Here is a 21,518-nt window from a genome sequence, read left to right on the forward strand (position 1 = left end):
CACAGTTCTCTGTTCTCCATTGAGCATTTTAAGCAAGTAACATTATCCCAGACCTTGAAGATCGTTTGAGTTGTTAATAGTAGAATAATTGCTATGGATATTTTAATAAGAGCTTAATGACGCAGACTTCCTGTCCATATTTCTGTCTCTTTCCATCCTCCCCTCCGCTGAATCCTTTTCTCTATCTTTCCACTCTCAGGGGATGGTTTACTCAGCAGAATACATCAAGAAGAAACTGGAGCAGGAAATGATCTTGTCACAAGCCTTTGGAAGAGACTTGGTACACGACTCAGTAAACCTTATAAAGAACGTCAGGCTACATAATGAATTTGAATTTGTATTAACACCACTCTAGTACTTCATTCAAAGCTACGCTTGCTGTGCAGCAGTACACTAACCCTAACACTACTGTATACAAAGAATTCTGCAAATGGCAGTAGAGGCAATTTGTTTGAAGCGATTATCTTCACTGTGGTAACAAAAGTGTGCTTTTGTGAGTGTAATGACTCTGGCCGTCTCTTGCAGAACAAGGGCACCATGCACTATGGGCTGGTGATAGTCGGGCATTCTCTTGGTGCAGGCACCGCTGCTATCCTCTCCTTCCTGCTGAGACCTCAGTACCCAACTCTTCACTGCTACTCTTACTCTCCACCTGGTGGCCTTTTTAGGTGAGTCAACCTGTGTGTGTGTTTGTGTTTATAGGACGCACAAAAGACTACACAACAAGTTTGTCCTTTTCATACCAGACACCTGTCACAGGTTGTACCCTGGTCACCACTGTTTACTGAAGCCCTGGCTCTGTAGCTGCTGTTCACCTTATATAAATATTTTTTTTCACTTCATCAGAAATTCTCCCTGCTGTGTTTACACTGGAAACTTAACATGACAGTGTGAGCAAAGTGGAGTTGTTTTTTTTTTTTTTTGCATCTTGCATTTTTGCATCTGTTTGATGATACAGAGGCAGACAGGAAATAAGGGGAGAGAGACAGGAGTATGAACAGCAGCAAAGGTCACCTGAATTTAAACCAGGAACGTTAATAATAGTAATAATACTAATAAAACTTTATTTATTAAACGCTTTTCAAAACAGAGTTTTAAAATGCTTTACATGGTTGATCCTGATACAAAACAATGCAGTATTAAAGAAAAATAAATCAGGCACTTTCAAGTAAAAAAAAACAACAACAAAAAAAAACATCAACCTGAACAACAACATAAATACCATCACTAAAGCAGGTAAGTTGGCAGATAAGTGCCCAAAAGATTGCACTAAGATATATTAAATCAGACAGTTATAAACAAACAAACAAAAAAGAATAATTACAGTTATGTATCATGCACCTTAACCATTTGGCTGTCATTCCACCACAATGTAGTTTCACTTTGTTTTTGTCTTTATTTGTTAACCTAATTGAAAGAGTAAAATTCATATTTCTTATATTCATATTATCTTATATTTGGGTCCTATTATCTTATGATTTTGTGTCCAGGTGACCGTGGAAACATTTTTGAAGACCTCAGTCACAGCTGCAAAACGGGCTACATTGTAATCCCTACGGGCAACTGTGCACCGTCAGTTTATGCTTGTTTTTGTAACTGACAGGCTCATTATGGCAACATTATGGAGGGGACCCTACAGAGAAATTAAACCTTTTTCTTTATCTTTCACGGGTCTTTTTGTTATTATGACCAAGTCTCGTTAGATGAGAAGTCTTGTTCTAAAATCTTGCAAAATGTGACTTGTTGCAGAAAAAAAAGTTGTGAAGATGGTTAGTGAGAGCTGGAGAGGAGTGGAGGGAAAAGTTTTGTTGTGTTGGAGTACAGAAATTGTAACTTTGTGTTACTTAAAGGGTTTTTAATGCCAGGGCTGGATATCTAACTGATTTTGACAATGTGGAAACGTCCAGGGAATTTCAGAATGAGGCTTCTCCTTTAGCTAGACTTGGCCACACACAATAACAAACAGAACAGAGAAAGATTAAAAAATATTTTAAATTTTTTTTTTAAAGGTTTAATTTCTCTGTTAGGCATTTTCCGTAGTATTGTCAGACACTGCTTATAACAATCTGAGCCTTTCAGTGGTGAAAACAAGCACTTTTACTGAATGTACATTGACAGCACATTAAGGAATTACATTGCAGCCTGTGTTGCAGCTATGGCTGCAGGGGCCTCTCCCAGTAATGGACCAATTCAAAAACAGTTTTGTCCATTAGTCATTAGACACAAATAAAATAGAGTCCAGGTCATAAATAATATATATAAGTTTCCTTTAAATGGATTCAAAGTTAAAAGCTTAGAAGTCATCCCAAAATTATTTTATATCAATGGAAATGTAGTGCTGTAAGTATAATAGAAATATGTGTATAGCCTTTTGTAACAAAGCCAAGCATTGACAAACCTGCCAAATGCCCAGGTTGGAAGCAAGGCCACAAAGCAAAAAAAAAAAAAAAAGAATTTCAAACGAATACATTTTTTTACCCTTTCTATCAGTTTTCAAGGACACAATTACATTCTTATTTTTCAGAATGGGTTTGCAAAATGTATCGTATGTTTATAAAAATCCAAACAGTTGTAAAGTATAAAAGAACCGCAAAGGTGTTTCGGACATGTACCCACATTCTGTGATTTGCAGTTTCATTAGCCTTTTTTTCCCTGAACAGTATAGCCTATTTTTGGCCCAGTGCTTAAGAGTTCATTAACATTTTGTCTAGTCTACACTTGAACACTATCAAACACCATACAGCTGGCTGCAGTGCTAACTGTGTTTGCTATGCATATCATGCAGAATGAGAGCCTGTACTAAGAGATAACTAAATACTGCAGTGCACCTTTGGTGTTTTATGGGAGCAGAGAGAAGTTAATTTTGCAGACTTTGCTCAGAAGATATGAGATGGGTGACAACATGAAGGAAAAGACTGAATAAATCACCAAATTTGGATGCTTTCATGCAGGACTCGAGGGGTCACTAAATGATGTGATTATGAAAATGATGTGACTCATATGCTATGGTCTTCAAAGTCAACAGATGCCGAGTGAGCAGTAATATTGATACAGTTGCATCCTCAGTTCATGAGACTAAGCAACCTCATTCCAGTTGCTTTGTTGGTGCCAAAATCTGTTATTGTGTTTACTTTTGTGCTGTAAATATTTTAGTCTGAACAACCAAATGTTTCCCATCAATCAAGAGCCACTGCATACATAGAAAAGCTTCCGTAAGGTTTTCTTGTGTTCACTGATTGTACATAAATCTAATCAGTGTATACTACACTGGAAATGCTTATGTTATTAGGAAATGTTTGTCATATTTAACACTCACTGAATTATTATTGACCCTGTGGAGTTATGGTGCACACAGTCTGCTCCTGTGGAGATTGAATGTGCAAAGGTGCAAGTCGAGGTACAAGGTAGATTTATTTGTCTTTTTTTTTTTAACGTAACGTAACGTAACGTAGTTTAAGAAAAATTAAATTTGACCCTAAATCCTGCTACATCTTTTTGGTGTCGAAGGAAGAGTTGAGGAGTCTCTCAGCCTGGGGAAAGAAGCTGCTCTGTAGTCTGGTGGTTCTGCAGTGGATACTTGTGTATCTTTTCCCGGATGGCAGCAGGGTGAACAGACTGTGGCTGGGGTGGCTGCTCTCTTTCGGTATCCTTTGGGCTCTGTGCAGACACCTCACTTCACCGAGGTCACTGATGCTCTGTAGATGGGAACCAGTGATGTTGTGGGCAGTTTTAAAAACCTGCTGTAGAGCCTTCCTGTCTTGGGCCGTGCACGAACCATACCAGTTTGTGATGTTTCTAGTCAGTAACCTGTCACCAGTTTCCAGTCACCCTGTGCACACATTAATGTTGAATGTTTCTCTGTCATATTCTATGTATTATCTTATTGTATTTATGTGTTTTCCTACGTTTACACTTACTGCAGCACAAATTGCCCTATGGGACAAATCATGAAATTGAATTGAATCTTGGTTGCCCCATTCAAATAGCAGCAATGCTTAAAGCTGAGCACCAGCAATCGTGTCCTTTTCAAAGTGTGTGAGATCACACTCAATGCCTTTTTTGGTCAATCATTCACATGCAAATCAAATGTGGAAATGAAGTTTTTGTTGTTTGCACCTGTTAATTGTGTGACACATGAGCAATAGGATGGGAGAGTCCTCTCCATCTGCAGGGGCAGGACCTCTTTTTTCCTTTGGTGTCTGATTTTGTTTTAATAATTTTCTCTTGTTTATGCTCTGTCCATCATTTCCAGTATGTGGTTATGAAGTTTTTCAGAATATAAATGCGCTCACATTTGCGGACCTTTTTATGGATAGTTAGATAAATGTATTCCCTAAATACTAGAGTGTAGAATAGTGTACAGTCTGCCATATTTCTTTATTTATATAACTTTGGATGAAAACAAATGTTTTTTTGAAGTGTGAGTTCTAAATATGTTTGCAGAACTTAGCTTCCTCTCAGGTCACACCCTTTAGTCTCTCCACATGCCCTTAACCATTTCTCATTTTTGTACCCAGTGAGGATGCCATGGAGTACTCCAAAGAGTTTGTCACATCTGTGGTATTAGGAAAAGACCTAGTACCAAGGTATGTATTTTGCTGTATCCAGTTTACCATTGTTACTAACTTCACTTGCTGCAGTATTACCACATTAAATATATCTGCCGCTGGTCTCTCACAGGCTTGGCCTGTCACAACTGGAGGGTTTCCGACGCCACCTTCTGGAAGTCTTGCAGAAAAGTAACAAGCCAAAGGTGACTTAATCTTTTAATACTGTATGAAACTCAGATAGACATATAGACCCTTTGTAGTATGAAAACATTAAAGAAGGATTTAAGAAACTAATATAGTATGCTATCAACTGGTCTTGCCATGAACATCCCGTGTTGCTTTGAAATGTTTTTGGGGAATATTTTATGGACTTTTGACAAAAAAAACATCTACTTTGCAGATACTAATGGATGATTAAATCAGGTTCACAACATAACTGCATTGTTTAAATGATGTTTAAATTTAAATGAACTACATAAACCCAGTAGCATCACACCTCTGCTGTGTTCTTTAAGTTTTTTCAGTGATTAAAATAAACTGCAGTTTTCCACAACACACCACAGTTGCAGCATCTCTGCTGTAATTAAAGCATCATTGAGTTGTTCCTTCAGAAACATATACAATGTACAGAAGATATATTTAGATTCTGATGTTATGTTACATAACTTAAATGCTTTTCTTTTTTTTCTCTCTTTGCAACAGTGGAGGATCATTGCGGGAGGCACCAAATGCATCCCGAAATCAGAGCTTCCAGTGGAGGATGAAGATCCTCAGTCTCAGCCAGCAGCGCCCCCCAGCAGTCGCCTGTGGCTCCACCCCAGTGACCTCAGCATTGCCCTTTCAGCCTCCACCCCCCTCTACCCTCCTGGCAGGATCATCCATGTGGTGCACAACCATCCTCCAGAGACATGGTGAGAAAAATGACTTGCAAGCTGTCTAAAGACTTTCGCAATTAAATCCCACAAATGATTTTCTTTAACTGTATATGAATTCAAAAGTGAGATCAGTCATCAGTCATCACTCGAGTGGTATTGGCACTTGAAGTCTTTCTTTGCACGAAACATACATTTTTAACACACAAACTCCAGCTTACAAACGGATAAGTGGTTGTGTAACTGATGCGTGGACACAGTTAACTCAAAGCAAATCTTATGTTTGTTTCACACCTGCGACATAAAAGAACTGGAAGCTCGGTGGGAAAAGGTAAACTGGGGACGGTGTGGGTTTGCAGTGCATCATGCGGCACTCCCAGACTGTTCTATCTGTACTCTTCTGCGCTGTCTAATATCATATCCTATTTAACGTTTTTTCTGTGTCTTGTACCTATTATATTGGTGATTTTTTTGTACTATATATATATATATATATATATATATATATGTATATATATATGTATATGTTCTGAAATTAAGAGTTGCTGCACTTCTATGTTCCTACAGTTGCCCAGAACGAACAAACACAGGCTCTAGATGGGGCCACTTGCTCTTTATGTCTACCATTGTACTTAGAAGCACCTCTAGATTGAAAAGCCTCATAAAAACACACTTTTTTTTTTTTTTTTTAAATCTGGTACTGTTTTATTTAGTATTTTTACCTGTAAAAAAATCATCAGGTCTGTTTGTTTTGTAGAGGAAGAAACTTCTGCAGATAATTTGGCTGCAGCTAAAAACCTACTGAACATCAACATAAGATACCAGAGGAAAAAGGTGAGCACGCAAGTGCTTGTTTGAAAAACATTAATTCGGCTCCCAGTAAAAACCTGAACAACGAACACTGAAAGAATTCTGACATTTTGAAATTTTAGCTGGTTGCAATCTGCGATCCTCACCACTAGATGCCACTAAATCCCCTTAAATCTTATGTAATGTTCCTTTAAATGGGAATTTAGATCTGTGTATATAATGTTTAGCGATAATACACATTTGATCCAGATTCTTTTTGATGTTGGAATCAAACATCCTGCATCAGCTGGGCTGCTATCCAACACCATAATACATTTCAGCAGTCTAATGAATAACAGGTGGATGTTATCGAAATATAAAAAAGATTGGAGAGTTATCTATCATATGAGATGGCAGGAACTGTTGTCAAATATCTGGAGACAAAAAACTGCTATCTTTACTCGATTGTCAGGTTAGATAACACTGTGTGGTTGAGTTTAAATGTTTGTGGCTTCTATAACAAAATCAGAGGTAAATGATGGTTACATTGCAGACTTTCACCAGAAGTCAGTTAACTCAAAGGAAGTGTATAAAAGTGCAACAGTCTGAGGTGGTTTTCACATAGCTCCCTACGAAAAAGAGTTGATCCAAGTGATGAAATTCTTGGGATATTCTTAGAATAGTGAGGTTTTCTTAGAATATTCCCCTAAAATTAAGACTAGATTCACAGAACATCTTAGCCCTTAAGAGCACTCCAAAGGTAAAAAGTCTTAGGAGTTGGGAGGAGGACTTTTAAGGTGCATAAGAAAGAGATTCTTAAGCATAAGGGAAAATGGTTGAAAGACAAAGATGTAGAAGAAATATTCTCCAAACGCTAAATGACAGTGATTTAATGTACATTAGATTGTGCAGGGATGTTTGTGGTCATTAGGGATGCTCTCACATCTTCCACCCAAAGCAGTAACGCTATAATGGCAGAAATAAAGTGATCACAGCAACATGATGTTCAGCAACTGGAAAAATGCAACACTGATGACTTGGGCCTGTTTCAACCTCACACCAGCAGAGTGATCACACTAACAATGACAGCACTTTCACAGTGACACAGTTAATGTCTTTTCCAGTGGATATCCACACCATGCAGGCTCACAAAAGGGCAAATAATCACACCTTTTAAAAGAATGCATCATACCCATCAACAGGGTCAACAACACCTCCTCACTAAGGAAAGTTTCTGTCCCTTGCTCAGAGTTGCTCTGACAGTTTTCCCAAACACTAAGTTTGGACTCCTTTATAGAATTTTTTTGGCTTGTTAGGAGCTCTCTGAGGGTATTTTTAGAATTTTTGCTTGTTATAGTTCATTGCGCCTGTAGTGCTGCTGTGTGTGTCGGTTCATTACATGGAAGAAAGTAGCCTGAAACGTTTAACCACCCTCTGCAAGCTGTGGAAAAACAATGAGGCAAAAGGAGTTTGGCCAGGTTATCCCAACACTGACAACAATGCCACTCTCATATACATTTGTTCTGTGTGATAGTGGAATTAAAATGAACACCGAAATGAATCCACTGAATACTTCTTCATCATCCTCTTCTCTTCTTTCCACGTCGAGTTCTTACTGTACTTTGAGTCATTTTATAGTTCGCCATATGCAGCCAGCGACCCGACTTGTGAGTCTCTTCTGGTTTCTAAAATGAGCTCATTTCTGAAGTCTGTCATAAAGTCTTCCACTCGTTGGTGTCATAGCCTGGATTATGCTTCTCCCACATGGACACTGAGGCAGGCTGTTGTGAAATCAACACGTGTGTTCACTTTGTCTTTCATCATGATTGACGGTTTCTCTCTCTCTCTCTCTTTCTCTCTCTCTCTCTCTCTCTCCATAGCTGTGGGCAGGAGGAGCCAACCTACTCAGCTCTGTGGGGGGACAACAAGGCCTTCGATGAGGTCATCATATCACCCGCTATGCTTAATGAGCACATGCCCCACATGGTGATGGAGGGCCTAAACAAGGTCTGTGTTTATCTGTGTGCATGCAGATGGATTTGGCTTGGGGGATGTTTGAAATGGTGGTGAAATGACTTTTAGATCTTGCTCCTCATTTCCAACACTGGATAATTGAATTGGTGGAGGATGAGTATGTGTGAGTTGTCTCTTACAATAAAAATTCAAATTCATTCACAGATACTTTGAACAGTTTTTCATAAGGGGATACCACTTTCGATTTTCATTTTTACTTTTAAAACTCAAGCCACAGATAAGCATCTGAATTTTGCTTATGTTTCAGATGTAATATAATGCATTTGTTTAATCCCTTCTTATATAAATCTTTTACAAAGTTACAGATTCATTTTAATTTGATTAATTTTTTTTTAATTTTCTGATGTTTTTCACTCTATGTTGGGTTTATAGTTAATGGCAGCTGCTACTCAGGCTAATAGGTTTGTCCAGACCAGTGTGAACAACTGAAAATGTACCAAGGCAAAACATTTGATTCATAGATTTTAGAATTTTAAAAATGTATAGAAATCCACTTTGTGTGTTAGATAAAAACTTTGGAAAGCTTTCCCCTAAACTATAAAACTACAACATCGAGTTTTATACATGTATGCATGTTTTTGAACAGAGTTTCAGTTATTATTATTAATAGAAGTGAAAACGTTCTGTCATTAATAACTTTTACATTGATAGAGAAACCTCATTTGAAGTTTGGTGATGCATTAATCGTCCTTTTTGCCCTTAAAGGGACAGTTCACCCCCAAATCTAAAATACATATTTTTCCCTGCTCACAACAAGGTCTGTGGATTAGCTTTAGTAACCAGGCCATGAGATCAGGAGAAAGACATTACTGTTGAGTTTTTTTAAATATATTTTTTGGCCCTTTGAGCACCACAAGCCGAGTGCAATCTAATCGCATTATATTGAACTGTCCCTTTTAAATCGACCCATCAAGGTACTGAACATGGCAGCAATCAAAAAGAAAATGGTCAAATAAGGTTAATAATTTCGTTACACTGTACTGTAAAAAGATCACACTATTGCAAAGACAAAAAGGACTTGTTTCCAGTGGTGCTCTGTGCAGTGGTATGCCCCTTAAGTGTTCAGCTAAAAATTCTTTTTGAGGGTTTTAAAAAATTGAATCTGGGTAATTTATGCACATGACTCATCATTAACCTTTAACTTGCCTTACAGTTTGTTTTCTTCCAGTTTCAAAGCATGGGAACTGCTCACTTGGGGTTTCATGGTGTTCTCCGGTCTTATTAGCATCTTCACGGGCATTGAACATCTGTTTTGATAACAGGGTATTAATCTGTATGTTTGCATGTGACGGATCCACTGTGGGGATTTCAACCTCTTGTGGCTTAAATTCGTTTGTGTGTACAAGGAGTTTTGGATTTGTTTTGGCGGCTCAGCCTCGTGTCAGTACGTTTTCTGGATGGATTATCATAAATTGTGTGCGTGTGCGTGTGCGTGTGCGTGTGCGTGTGCGTGTGTGTGTGTGTGTACGTCTGCTGTGCCTAGTCTGTAGTATGATAACTCTGGTGTTTCTGCAGGTACTGGAACCATTTTGTCCCCAGTCTGAGCAGGAAAACTTGGAACCAGAGGAACAGGAAGTCAATCAACCCACCTGCAGTACCACTGTGTTGATAACCTCAAAAACAGATTTAAACTCTAGTCCTCTTCCCTCTGATTCCTCCTCTACCACCCACAAAGATCTGTCTTGCACTGCCTCCCTCACAGCGACTGAGCTTGTCTCTGTCCCTCTGACTGTCATCGCTTCTTCCTCTTTTTCAGATGCTGAGTCTGTCCTTCCTCCTCCTCCTCCTCTGTCAGACTGTGCATCTGCCTCAGAGCTGAGCTTGTTGTCTGTCCCCCAACTTTCTAACAGTCCTTCCACCTCTCACCCGGGGGCGCTCTCAGTTGAAGATGATTCATGCATTTCACCGCAAACCCAGTCAGACCCATCCGACTCTCTCCCCTGTGTAGATGTGATTGCTGCTCCTGTTTCTGAAATCTTATCTGATGAGTCTAACTGTGCTCAGCTAGAAAATCCCCCCTTTGAGTTGGTAATATCACACGGCTTTTCGCAAAATGATGAAATCTTGAGTTCACAAGGGCCAAAAAGTCCTTCTGACACTCTAGTGTAGACTTTACGACTTGGCCTTCATAAGCATCTGTGCAAAACACATTTATCAATATAGTAGTTTCTGTTAAAGGAATAATTCATTGCAAAACACTTCAAAAACTGCCAGTGTTACTATCAATACTATGACTGAATGGCCAGACTTAAGTTGACATGATATGCCTTTGAGCTTCAATAGGTGAAACATTTTGCGTTATGTGAAGGGGATAGTTTTGATTTATTGAAGGGAAGTTGTATGGGGGACTAATTTACAGTAAGTGTATTGCATACAGTAGATATCTGTTGGCATGCCCCCACTCTGGAGAAGCACAGAAGTGCTGAAAAGAAAGCTGAGCAATGTACTGCTGTGGATGGGGGCAGCAGCAAAATGTATTTTAAACACCAAAAAAGTCCCACCTAAAAACATCCACAATAGTTTAAATGTATTCTATGTAAGAGTATTTTTATTGCTTTACCTTATCATCAGACAGCCCGTTCCGGCGGAGAGGTCACCATCTATGCTCTCATCAGAGCCATTTTAGCTCGCTGAGCACTGAAGCTGCTGGTCTACTTCTGCCTTTATCAGTTATTTACTTTGTGTTATTGTGTGACTTTGCTGAATGTGAACTAACGCCTTTGAATGCCAGAGTCACACAAAAACACGAACTGTTCATCACATTGGTAGACCAGCAAGTTCTGTGCTCAGGGCTGTTCAATCACTGTTTTTCTTAATGGTATCTGGCTTTGAAAACACTGATGTGACTGCGTCAGTTATTGCTGTTAGATGGCAAGGTAAAGCAGTGAAAATATTTTAAATATAGTATACAATTAAACTGATATTATTTTGTTTGAGGTGGGACTTTCTTAAGGTGGCTTAAATACATTTTGTTGCTGACTCCGTCCGCAGCAGTACATCACTTAGCTTCAGTGTCGGACACCAGCCTGCTTCTGTCTGATGTGCATAATACGCTGACGATGAATAAGTACCTTATACTACCCCATTTCAAAAGATCCAAAATATTCCTTTAGTATTCAGGATTTGGCGTCAGCCCTTGGAGATGGGCCTTTTTAAAAGACTCGTACTAACATTTTAACAAGTGCTCATAGAGGATGTGGAGAGAGCCTGCCAGTTCCTCCACTAAAAGAAGGCACAAAAGACTGAGATGCAAAGCTACTCAACTGGTATAAGAGCTGAGAAAAAGTGGAAAATTGCTCTCTCTTATGACTTTCTTCTGCTCTTTCCACTTACTCATAAAACTGGTGGCTGGATGCCGCAAGTCCAGGCACGTTGTCCGGATGCCATTAGAGGTTGTTTCAGGAAAAGTAGGAAACAGGGAAATGAAAGTCAAAGAATGTCAACAGTAGACAAAGCAAGTTGAGGCAAGGAATGTGCGTGCAACAAGGTGATGGAGTGAATGTCAACACTAAGTAGTCCCTGGAATCATGGTGTATATTCTGGTACAAGATTATGTATTCCCTTTAAGCAGTGGAGTCAAAAATAGCTTTTTGCAACCCTTGATGAGTCCAAACCCACCTGTACTCTTTCTCCTGTTAATGAGATTCATCATCCAGTTTTGCCTTATATCAACCCGTCATTCTTCTCCTTTCCTCTCACAGCTTCGGTACATTTGGTCAAGTGCTGTGGCATGAACTTGCTAACCCCGTTCCTCAAGCTAACATGTTTTCTTTGTATTCACAAAGTTTCCATGGTAACCTAATTTCTTCCACATTAACTGCTCTTTCTTCCTTCTTGGCTGGGTGTTTCAGTAGCTGCAGCTCTTCTCTTCCTTCTTTGCCTTTTATTGAAAGCACATATTCAGCCTTTCCTCAATCGGAATCCCTTCAAGGAATTGTCAATTACTCATCAGCAGCACATGGAGTAACATTGGAGGACGAATGTGTAAATATGGAGTACTCTGCTCAGCTCCACTGCTCTGCTGTGAAATTGCTGTTCACAGAGTCTAACAAATTTCTAATTTCTTGTTATTACTGACTGGGTACTGTGGAGGGCTTTCATTAACAAAAAAAAAAATGGGATTATGTTTTTATGCTCTTCACTGTGGATTTCATAATGCTATGTCGGAATGTGCTTTCATAAATTATGAATGTCATATGAAAATATGGCTGTAGGGACTGCAGTATATTATTGCATAATGCAAAACTCAAAGTATAAATTTCTCTCTGGGTTTTCACTCTGCAGTGCCATGCTTTGTTTTTGGTTTTTGTTTTGTCAAGTCAATGGGCCTACAACTGCAGGGCCCAGTTATTCAGAAGTAATCTGATTTGATTTTGGCTCTCAGAGTTGATTAAATCTTGAAAATATGTTGTTCAAAGTTTAAAAAAATAAATAGATTATCCAGTCTTGGTTTTGACTGGGATATCTTTGATCCAGAAAAAACAGGATCCCAGCAGAAACGTTTAAACTGGTCAAATATATACACATTTATTGATATTTTCACTTGATTTGTTTGACTTTTATTGTTATAAACTACACACAGTAGACATTAGTGTATCTATAAAGCCTTTCAGTACAGTAAAGTAACATTTAAAAAAGAAAAAAAGGGATGTTGTCCCCACAAAATAACCTGACCAATTAACTGTCCGTATCAAACAAAAATTATTTAGTTAAAATCTCAAAAATCTCCATACTGTTCTCTTTGCCAATTATACCTATGGCGCTAAATAGTAATCATAGTGTGTTTGTTGGCGGAGTGCCTATACTGTGATATGTTGTTGTCCCATTTGCAGCACTGGTTGTCTGAATTTGGTAATCTCAAAAAGTTTGTATCTGGGTCAGGGTGATCCGATCTAATGCTGCTTTGAAAAAAAACAATAGAAAAGTAAACCTGATTAGCTGATCCTGGGTAGCAAAACATAAGATTTCCAAATCTGGATGATTCCAATCAAGATTAAATTTTTTGAATAACTGGGCCGGGGTCATATGTTTGATACTGTTGGTGCTCAACATCTGCTGTAGTTTATCACTTACAGCAATCTTGTCCTCATTTATCATCAGTCACACCCACTCATGCATGTAACATCGTCATTTTTTAAATTTGTGATCCATAACCGTGTACTTAACCCAAACATAAATACATGTTTGTACAAATGCCATTTAAACTAACTGAGCCTGGGTCCCTAACTTTCAAACTGTGTTTACATTCATTTCCATTCAGTGTTGCCATTTTTTGTTCCATTGTCACGTAAATTGTATGTTTTTTATTGTGTTTACATGTCGTCTTACTGTTCTACATGTTTTTATACCATAATGTGCTTCCACCACTTGTTTTAACTCATTAAAGTTAACCAAATACATGTAATTGTGTGCTGATGTGATTTGCCGTTAGTGTTTGTTCTCACATTTTTTAACTATTAACACAACACCATTGAGATTTTGTGGGACAAGGTTCTCCTGTGTTTCAAGTTTCCAAGTTTCATATCCAGTTGTCTAATGGTTTACTACCCATTATCATACTGTAGGTCTTGCGTAGTTCTTGCTCAGGCATTATGACTCTGTTGTGGGTGTTTAATGTCAGCTGGAGTAGGTGTAAGCCGACCATTAAGTTGCACTTACATTTATCTGAACTACTCTGTGCTTTTTTAACACTATAATAATAGATGTAATCATATCTGCAGTTAAATATAGATGTAGTGGTTTCCTGGATAATGCCATTGAGGTCCATTATAATGTTACCAAGGGTGATCCAAATATGTAACTAGATGTTCGTGATCTTGCATTATGTAAGATTCATGTACTTGTTAAGTGTCTTCGGATGAAAACGGACTGTATGTGTGTTGATGATTTCCAAACTATTAATGGCCACCTGCTGACACAGAGCATGTTCACATGGATATGAAATGGATATGAATAACCTGTTTCTGATCGGATTTTTGGAGTATCCGTTTATAAGAGACACGGATATGCTAGCCGGTGTATTCTGAAAGAAAGTGTAATGTATGCGGGGAATATATATAATGCGATTTCTTTGTGCTCATGTCAACACCATATCCTAAATATGATAATAACAGGGATAAGCCTCATAAATGGGTTATTCATGTCCATGTAATTGTAATCATTCCAGAGGAATTTTTAAAAATGATCTTATTTCTGTTGAGTTTCAGTAAATTGAGATTCCTCTGCATATAGTTTTTTGAGATCAGAGTAGAAAAACTGTTGAAAAATATTTGTTTTGTGTGCGAAAATAAGCAAGCAAGCAAAATTGTTTTAATGCCTTCCTGGTTTAGTGCAGCAGCAATACAATTTTAATTTGAAAAGGGCAAGGGGAAATAGTTTTTTTTCAGTTATAACTGATATTTTGTATCTTTAAACAATTATTATTATCTTCATGTTGCTTCTCAGTGCATATCCTTCCCGCTCTCCTCGTCCCTTTTCTTATCTGTCAAGTCACGTGTCTGTGTACACCTCTGTGCTTGTGACAGGTGCTGGAAAACTACAACAAAGGGAAAACTGCTTTGCTATCAGCAGCCAAGATCATGGTGAGCCCCACAGAAGTGGACTTGAACCCAGAGAGCATGTTCGTGGATACAACAACAACTTCTCAGCAGCCGACGCCTACAACCCACCACCGCAGGAACAGTAGTGTTCGGTTAGTACACCAGGCACCACTGTGGGTGTGTTGGAGCCTAAAAAAATATATGAAACAGATTGTTTGATCCTCTGTATATTCAGTTTCCCCTCTAATATATAATGGAGTATAATGGAGCAAAACTGTTTCCTAAACTGTACGGATAATCATGGGGACTTGTCTGTAATTTCTAGCCAGTACTAAACAATACTACTGCTACTAACTGCTACTTTATTGTTTTCTCAAAATCATCGTTTCTGTCTGTTCTGTTTAAAAAAAACAAGACAAAAACCATTGTCACGGTAAGCAGAGCATGCTAATACTAATTTTGCATAATGTCCTCCCTTCTCTCATGCACGCATGCACACTGTCTGACCACAGAGCAGTCACAACGTATGGTAGTATTCAGTTCCCACCTCGCCCCCTCTGGTTTAGCCCCTGTCCAAAGTCAGTGTGAACTGGTAGTGATGGTTGAATAATGACATTCTCCTGTATTAGATGCTAATACAAGAGCACTAGCACACACACCTTGCCCCCTAGTCTCACCTTTTCTCTGTTCTTTCTTCCATCTATGTAATGTTTGCTGGTGTCCACCTAGTTTGTAGACTCTAGACTGGTTTAAGCACTAACACGTAGCCGTTTTTTCCTTCTCTAACCCTCCGTAAGTCATTTTGACCCACTTTTCATGTCTGTCTTGTGTTTTGGATCCCCCTCTTCCCCTCTTTCCCTGTCACCATTCTCCAACCCCTTCTTCTCTCCTCTAGTTCGTGTGCCCAGTCTGAAATATCTCTGGATGGTTTCTCTGAGTGCCCTCCTCCCCCAGTGCCTGTAGTTCTGCGTGGAGCACGGGAACGCCTGGCGGTGGAGCTGAGGGACCGCAAAGCACCTCTGGCCGTCATGGAGAGTCTCTCAGATGCCGAATCCCTCTACAGCCTGGATTCCCGACGCTCCTCGGCTGCACTAAGGGGCTCACCAATGCTGAGTAGCCTACCATTCCCTTTGGATGCCCCGATCCCCGAGGAGAACCCGTCTCTCAGCTCTCGCACTGAACTACTGGCTGCTGACTGCCTCTGCCAGGACACCCCAGAGCACCTAGGAGAAGTTGGGCCCTTCTTTACCCCACTGGAATCCAGATCCACGCCGGATTACCCCATGCGGCTGTCACCGGCAACACCTCGCTACAGTGGACACCATTCCCCAGCTCTGATAAACCAGAGCATCTTGGCTCAGCCTTTTAAGTCAGAGCCGAACACCAACCGAAGAATGCTTCCGGATGGGGATCACCAACAGATGCCTGGTGTCTACAGCCCAGGGAGCACGCCGAACGCTCCTCTCAGCCCACAGATTGGTTCTAGGCAGATGGATAGAGAAAGTGAAGATTGGGAGCTAGACACAGCAGAGAAACAATTCAGTGCAGAAACCAGACCAGCAGCTTCTACTCCTCCGCCCCAGCTATCCAACGGAAACCCCAGCCAGGCAGTGCTGGAGTTCGCCCAGTACTTAGACTCTCTATTCAGACTGGACGGCAGCAGCTCACCACCTCTGGAGCTGTCTGACGGGGAGTCAGAGTCAGGCCGGGGCTCCTTCGGGCAGGGTGAGTGTCTCGGAGATGGACAGCCGCTGGATGACAAACAACTTCTGGCCAGAGCAACACTGGAGCCTAACCTTGTCCCCAAGCCCCCACGCACTTTTGCTGGATCTGCTGACCCCTCCTCGGGCATCTCTTTGTCCCCCTCCTTCCCTCTCTCGTCGTCTGAGGAGCTTAACGACCTCTCCCCCGGCGAGGGCGCCCTGCCAGCCATGCACTCCCTACGAACATCTAGCCCTATCCACTGTCCCGAAGAGAACACACTATCATCTATGGTGTAGTGTGCTCCCAAAACTCCCAATTCCCTTTGCTCTAATCAAGAGGTGCAGTCATCCAAAATGTAAAACATATCACAGTACATGCATGCGATGGAATGCAGTCACTCATCAGAGATCCACTGACAGTACTTGACTGACCAACTCACAAACTTTCCATTTTTCAGGTTGCCCCCCTCCCCTCCTGTGAACGCTGTTTATAGCATTCTCACACTATTGCAATGACTAAGAAAAAAAAGATACCTCTCTCTGCATGCCAGGGGGCTGTACTGCTTTTTGGGTGAATATAAATAACTGTAGCTTCACAATGCCATTCCAAAACAATGCCGTCTCACCCACATAGGGACACGTCAGTCAGCATTACATCAATTCCCCGACTTCACAAAATCAAAGGGAGAATACTTAACTGAGCAGGGATTCAAAAACTAACACTGTAGAAGAGGTTAGCATAGGCACATCATCTGGGTTGATGTACTGTACAACTTCCTGCACCCCTCAGCAGCTCCAGAAAAAAATTTTTGTCCAGCTTTTATTTTATTTTTTCAAATCAGGAATGTGAAGATGGACGTATTCGTCAATCAACAGAAGCGGGAAGACCATTATGAAATGTTCCTCAGGTCTATAAAGAATTGACTTTGAGAAAGAGAGTAAGTGTGTTACATTGGTGAGAATTCATGTGTCTTAAAAATTTAGTGATTGTGACAAAGTTATTACAGACGCCTATGGATGTTTTTGAGTCTTTTGGTTACTCTTTATAGTGCATGATGTTTCTTTTTTTTTTTTTTTTTTTAAAGAGAAATTGTCAATAAGCCACTTAGATTGACATTTGGATACTCTTGCACACATCATATTGCTCAAGTCACCCCCCCCCCCTTTGCCAAAAAATTTAATACACTGTATTGCCAAATGTATTTATGAGATGTAGTTTTGTATATGTATATGGATATTGCTTTATTTAAACACAAGCTAAGTTCATTATCCCATTCTGTTGGTTCCCATGTAGACTGTTACACAGCAACACCACGGAAAAAGATGCCATCCTGACCTTAAAACACTGCAATGGCTTTCACGTCGAAAACCTCTGTACTTTGGGTTTGAACCAATAATGAACTTGCTATTAGTCGTCTTAGTCTCATAACTACTGTACCTTTCTCTTTGGAGAGCTCTTAGCAATGTGCCCGGGTCAGGGTCTGCATGCTTTATGCATTTCAGAGTAGCATGGCTGGTATAGAACAAGTCTTGTCATTAAGTCACAGTAAATAAGCTCGAAACATGTCCAGGAATTATAATATATGTGAAGTCAAACATAGCAGAGGCGTATAAAATGCCCAGGTTCAGCAGACAGGACCAAACTGTGTATGCTAAACGTGTCCCAGGATATCATCTCTCTTGTCCTCAAGGTCTTCTCAGTCATCTTGGACGTCAAGGTGTTTGCTTCCCTTTAATGTGGTTCATCTCAAACAGCCTTGAGGTTGGACTGGATGAATGGGCCTCGAGCATCACGTATGCTGCCTCTAAATAACTGTATGCGGCATACAATCTTCCATATCACTCTGGGTGTAACAGGTGGCTCACAATTTGCATTATTTATTACTGTTAATGTTGTTATCACTTTTATTGCTATATTTGATGGTATTATTATCCTTATTGCTCTTGCAACAGATTGGTTTGATGTCAGTGGTTTTTATCTCAGTTTTTTGGGGACAGTGTGGGGAACTTTTTAGACTTTCCCGAATGTGAGGAGTTATATATTTCAGCTTTTTTTCTGTCCGAGTGGAAAAAGTATTTAACATTCTGCAATGGCATGGTGACAATATGCTCTTTTTACAAATGTTTCATAGTGGTGAGACGCTGCGGAGTGACAGCCTGCTCACAGTGACCTTTGGTGCAGCGCCACTGTCAAAGCCTGGAGTCACCATAGTGATCTGCACAGTCTCTCTGTTTAGATTTGCTGTGGTTACTCATGGCAGACCGTTCCAGCCAGTTTACAGTCCGACACGACTCAAGCCATGCTGCCAGTCCCAGTAGACTCTCACAAGATACACTAAGGTTGGGCCAGCGATTTCCTACGTTCAGTAGTTCTGCTTGCAGCCGGTCATAACTCTAAAACACAGCTGAAAGGAAGCACTATGATACTTTCCACCATGATGTGTACAGCACCATGTTTTATGTGTAATTATTTATGCAGATGTCTAAAGAAAAAAAAGAATTCCAATAGAGTCATGTAGAAAACAGCTATATAACAATAAGGAGATAATATTAAAAGATATCAGTATTGACATTAAAGAAAAAATATTTCGTCTGAAAGTTATTTATTCAAACTATTGGCAGATTTACAAATTGGTCTATATTGAAAGAATAATTCAACTATGTCTTGTCCATGTTTACCTGGTTTGCTTCCCCTCCTTTCCTGCCCCACAATGAGAATGTATTTAATCCCTCCCCCTCACTGCCCTGCCTGTAATGGAATAAACTACAAACCATGAAAATAACTATGCTTATATCTTTTTGTTTTGTTAGCATGTATTACCAATATATTGTTGTCCAAGTTTTGATGACTTTAAATGAGCCACAAGCTGCAGTTTGTTGTAGTTCAGTTTTCTGGGTCTGCTAGTGTGCCTCACTGCTACGAATTGTTAGGATATTGTTAAGATTGAGTCCATTAATAAGATTATAGTTGGAGTGACTGTGTGTAATCAAGGCTCTATTTGGTCTCTTCGAAAGCATAGTGTGTGTTGTAGGTACATTTAGGCAAGGAATTACTCAGATAGTCTTTAAATTTTCTTAAGTTTAATTTTTTTAAAAAAATATTAGGCCTTAAAAGTCATTAAATAGTCTTAAATTGAATTTGTGATGTCCTTACTGACACAAACATTTGCTCTAATTTTGCTTATCATTCTTTTAACCCTAACCCTAACCCTAACCCTTTTCCTTAATGAGTCAAGCTCCTCTGCAAGAAAGTCCACATTTCTGATGTAACAAATCTTTAAACCGACCACTGATCCTAATATCTTTTTTACTTTATACTTGCACTTACCTGTTTGCAAAATTTAGATTAACATAACACACTCTAATAATCACATTGCTCCATACCTCTGCATGGTACCACATATACTTACCTACATAGTTACCTGCAATGCCTGAATAAAAAAAAGGTGGACATTTGATTAAGAATTATCTTAAAGGGTCTTCAAAAGCATTTAATTTATGTGTCTAGCAACTGTAGACACATCTGGATTCAAATTAACTGCTTTTGATACCAGTTACAGTAGATACACAAAGGACTCCGCTGAGAATATTTTGCCCAAATCTGGACTTTAGAGTTGATGTAAAGCACGTGTCATCAGTTTTAGGACTGCTGAGTACAGATTTTGAGTAAAGGTGGCATGAGTTGTTCTGAGCTATATTTAAGTGTAGGTGCAATGTATTGTGAGTGTGCAGTCGCTCTGATAGAGATCTGAATCTACTGTTGCGTCTAATGGAGGTTGCGTGGGCCAAATGACAAAGTGGCGCACCTTGGACCTGTCTCATAAAGTAGAATTCCTGAGCTTAGAATTATTGTTTAACAATGTATTTATTTTCATCAATTCATAAATGCATCCATATTGCTTTTAACTACTCTATGACTAACAGATCTATGAGACAGAGTAGATCAGTGAAATCTCCATTTTTCATCAAACAGTTCCTACTTAAATTATAATCATGTTAAGACTGGCTTGCAGCATAGAGTGTTGGTGAAAGAATAGACCAGTAAAAGTTGTTGTAATTCATAGTGCAGAACCAGGTTTTATTGCAAATAATTTATACTGCACTTGGTAGAAATGCGTACTTCATAACTCCCACATATAAAAGCTTGCCCTGAACAATGAATTAAGGTAAATATTCTTTTACTTTTATTTTACAATCTCTGAAATGTAAACTGTTTCTACATTTGTGCCCGGTCTTTTTTTTTTTTTTAACAAAAGTTCCACTACATGTTTATTATAGATATTCTCAAATATGTTTTTAAGTGTAAAACATTAGACAGTACTGAGGAGGTCAGGTCCAAAGATCAACTATAGTAGTCAAACACCTTTGAATAATTGGCATAGCCCTCTTTAGATTTAGAGACAACTAATGCCAATACATCTAATACTATGAATTATGCCTGTATGACAAGTAGAAGTAGCACAATCAATACTAGTAGTAGGTTAACCTTTTAGTACCTGGATTGACATCAGTTTTGTTGTGCTACATACAGACTCCTGTCACAAGCATTTGAACATCTGGAGCTTGTGAAAATTGGTTTGATTTCTTTTGAAAACATAGGGAAAAAATAAATGAATGACAAGAAATTAGCTATGTAGGGAGATTATTAGATATTATCCAAAAAGATTTTATTATAATATTAATATGATTATGATTACATATTTAACGTTCTATCACAGAAATGAAATATATGTATTTTATTTTATGTTTTCATTTCTTTAACACTTAATTAACGTTATTTTCTTGTTTCGTTTTTTTTCTTTTCTTTTCTTTTCTTTTTTTTTTTTTTTTTCTTTCTTTAATTTATTTTTTTTTTTTTTTTTTTACTATTTTCTTGCTAATTTTTGGGCCATTTCTTGTTAAGTTGCTCATTGCTTTCTTCCCATGTGTTTTAAAGAAACCAAGCCTATTTATTCAGGTTTCAAAGGGTTAACTGGCTGGACCAGCACAGACTTTCACACATGGAATGTTTTATCCAAATTACCCAAAACT

The 21,518-nt window shown here is 39.1% G+C and overlaps 1 protein-coding gene across 3 annotated transcripts in view; it reads left to right on the forward strand.

Annotated features, from left to right (window-relative positions):
• The window catches only part of dagla (diacylglycerol lipase, alpha), a 51,838-nt gene extending 32,568 nt beyond the window's left edge, over nt 1-19,270 (forward strand). Inside the window, exons 13-21 of one of the 3 annotated variants that reach the window (XM_042508324.2) lie at nt 200-280; nt 526-668; nt 4,518-4,586; nt 4,681-4,753; nt 5,253-5,461; nt 8,092-8,218; nt 14,770-14,936; nt 15,200-15,217; nt 15,680-19,270. In XM_042508324.2, coding sequence (XP_042364258.1) covers nt 200-280; nt 526-668; nt 4,518-4,586; nt 4,681-4,753; nt 5,253-5,461; nt 8,092-8,218; nt 14,770-14,936; nt 15,200-15,217; nt 15,680-16,784 — 1,992 coding nt within the window. In that variant the 3' untranslated portion in view covers nt 16,785-19,270. Of the gene's footprint in view, nt 1-199; nt 281-525; nt 669-4,517; nt 4,587-4,680; nt 4,754-5,252; nt 5,462-8,091; nt 8,219-14,769; nt 14,937-15,199; nt 15,218-15,296; nt 15,363-15,679 lie in introns of all 3 variants that reach the window. The other 2 variants (XM_088077181.1, XM_042509101.2) reach the window with 2 other exon arrangements.
• Nucleotides 19,271-21,518: the final 2,248 nt, after the last annotated feature.

Source organism: Plectropomus leopardus, chromosome 1 (assembly GCF_026936395.1).
Source record: "Plectropomus leopardus strain MGB_pleo_1.0 chromosome 1, ASM2693639v1, whole genome shotgun sequence".
Lineage (NCBI taxonomy): Eukaryota > Metazoa > Chordata > Actinopteri > Perciformes > Serranidae > Plectropomus > Plectropomus leopardus.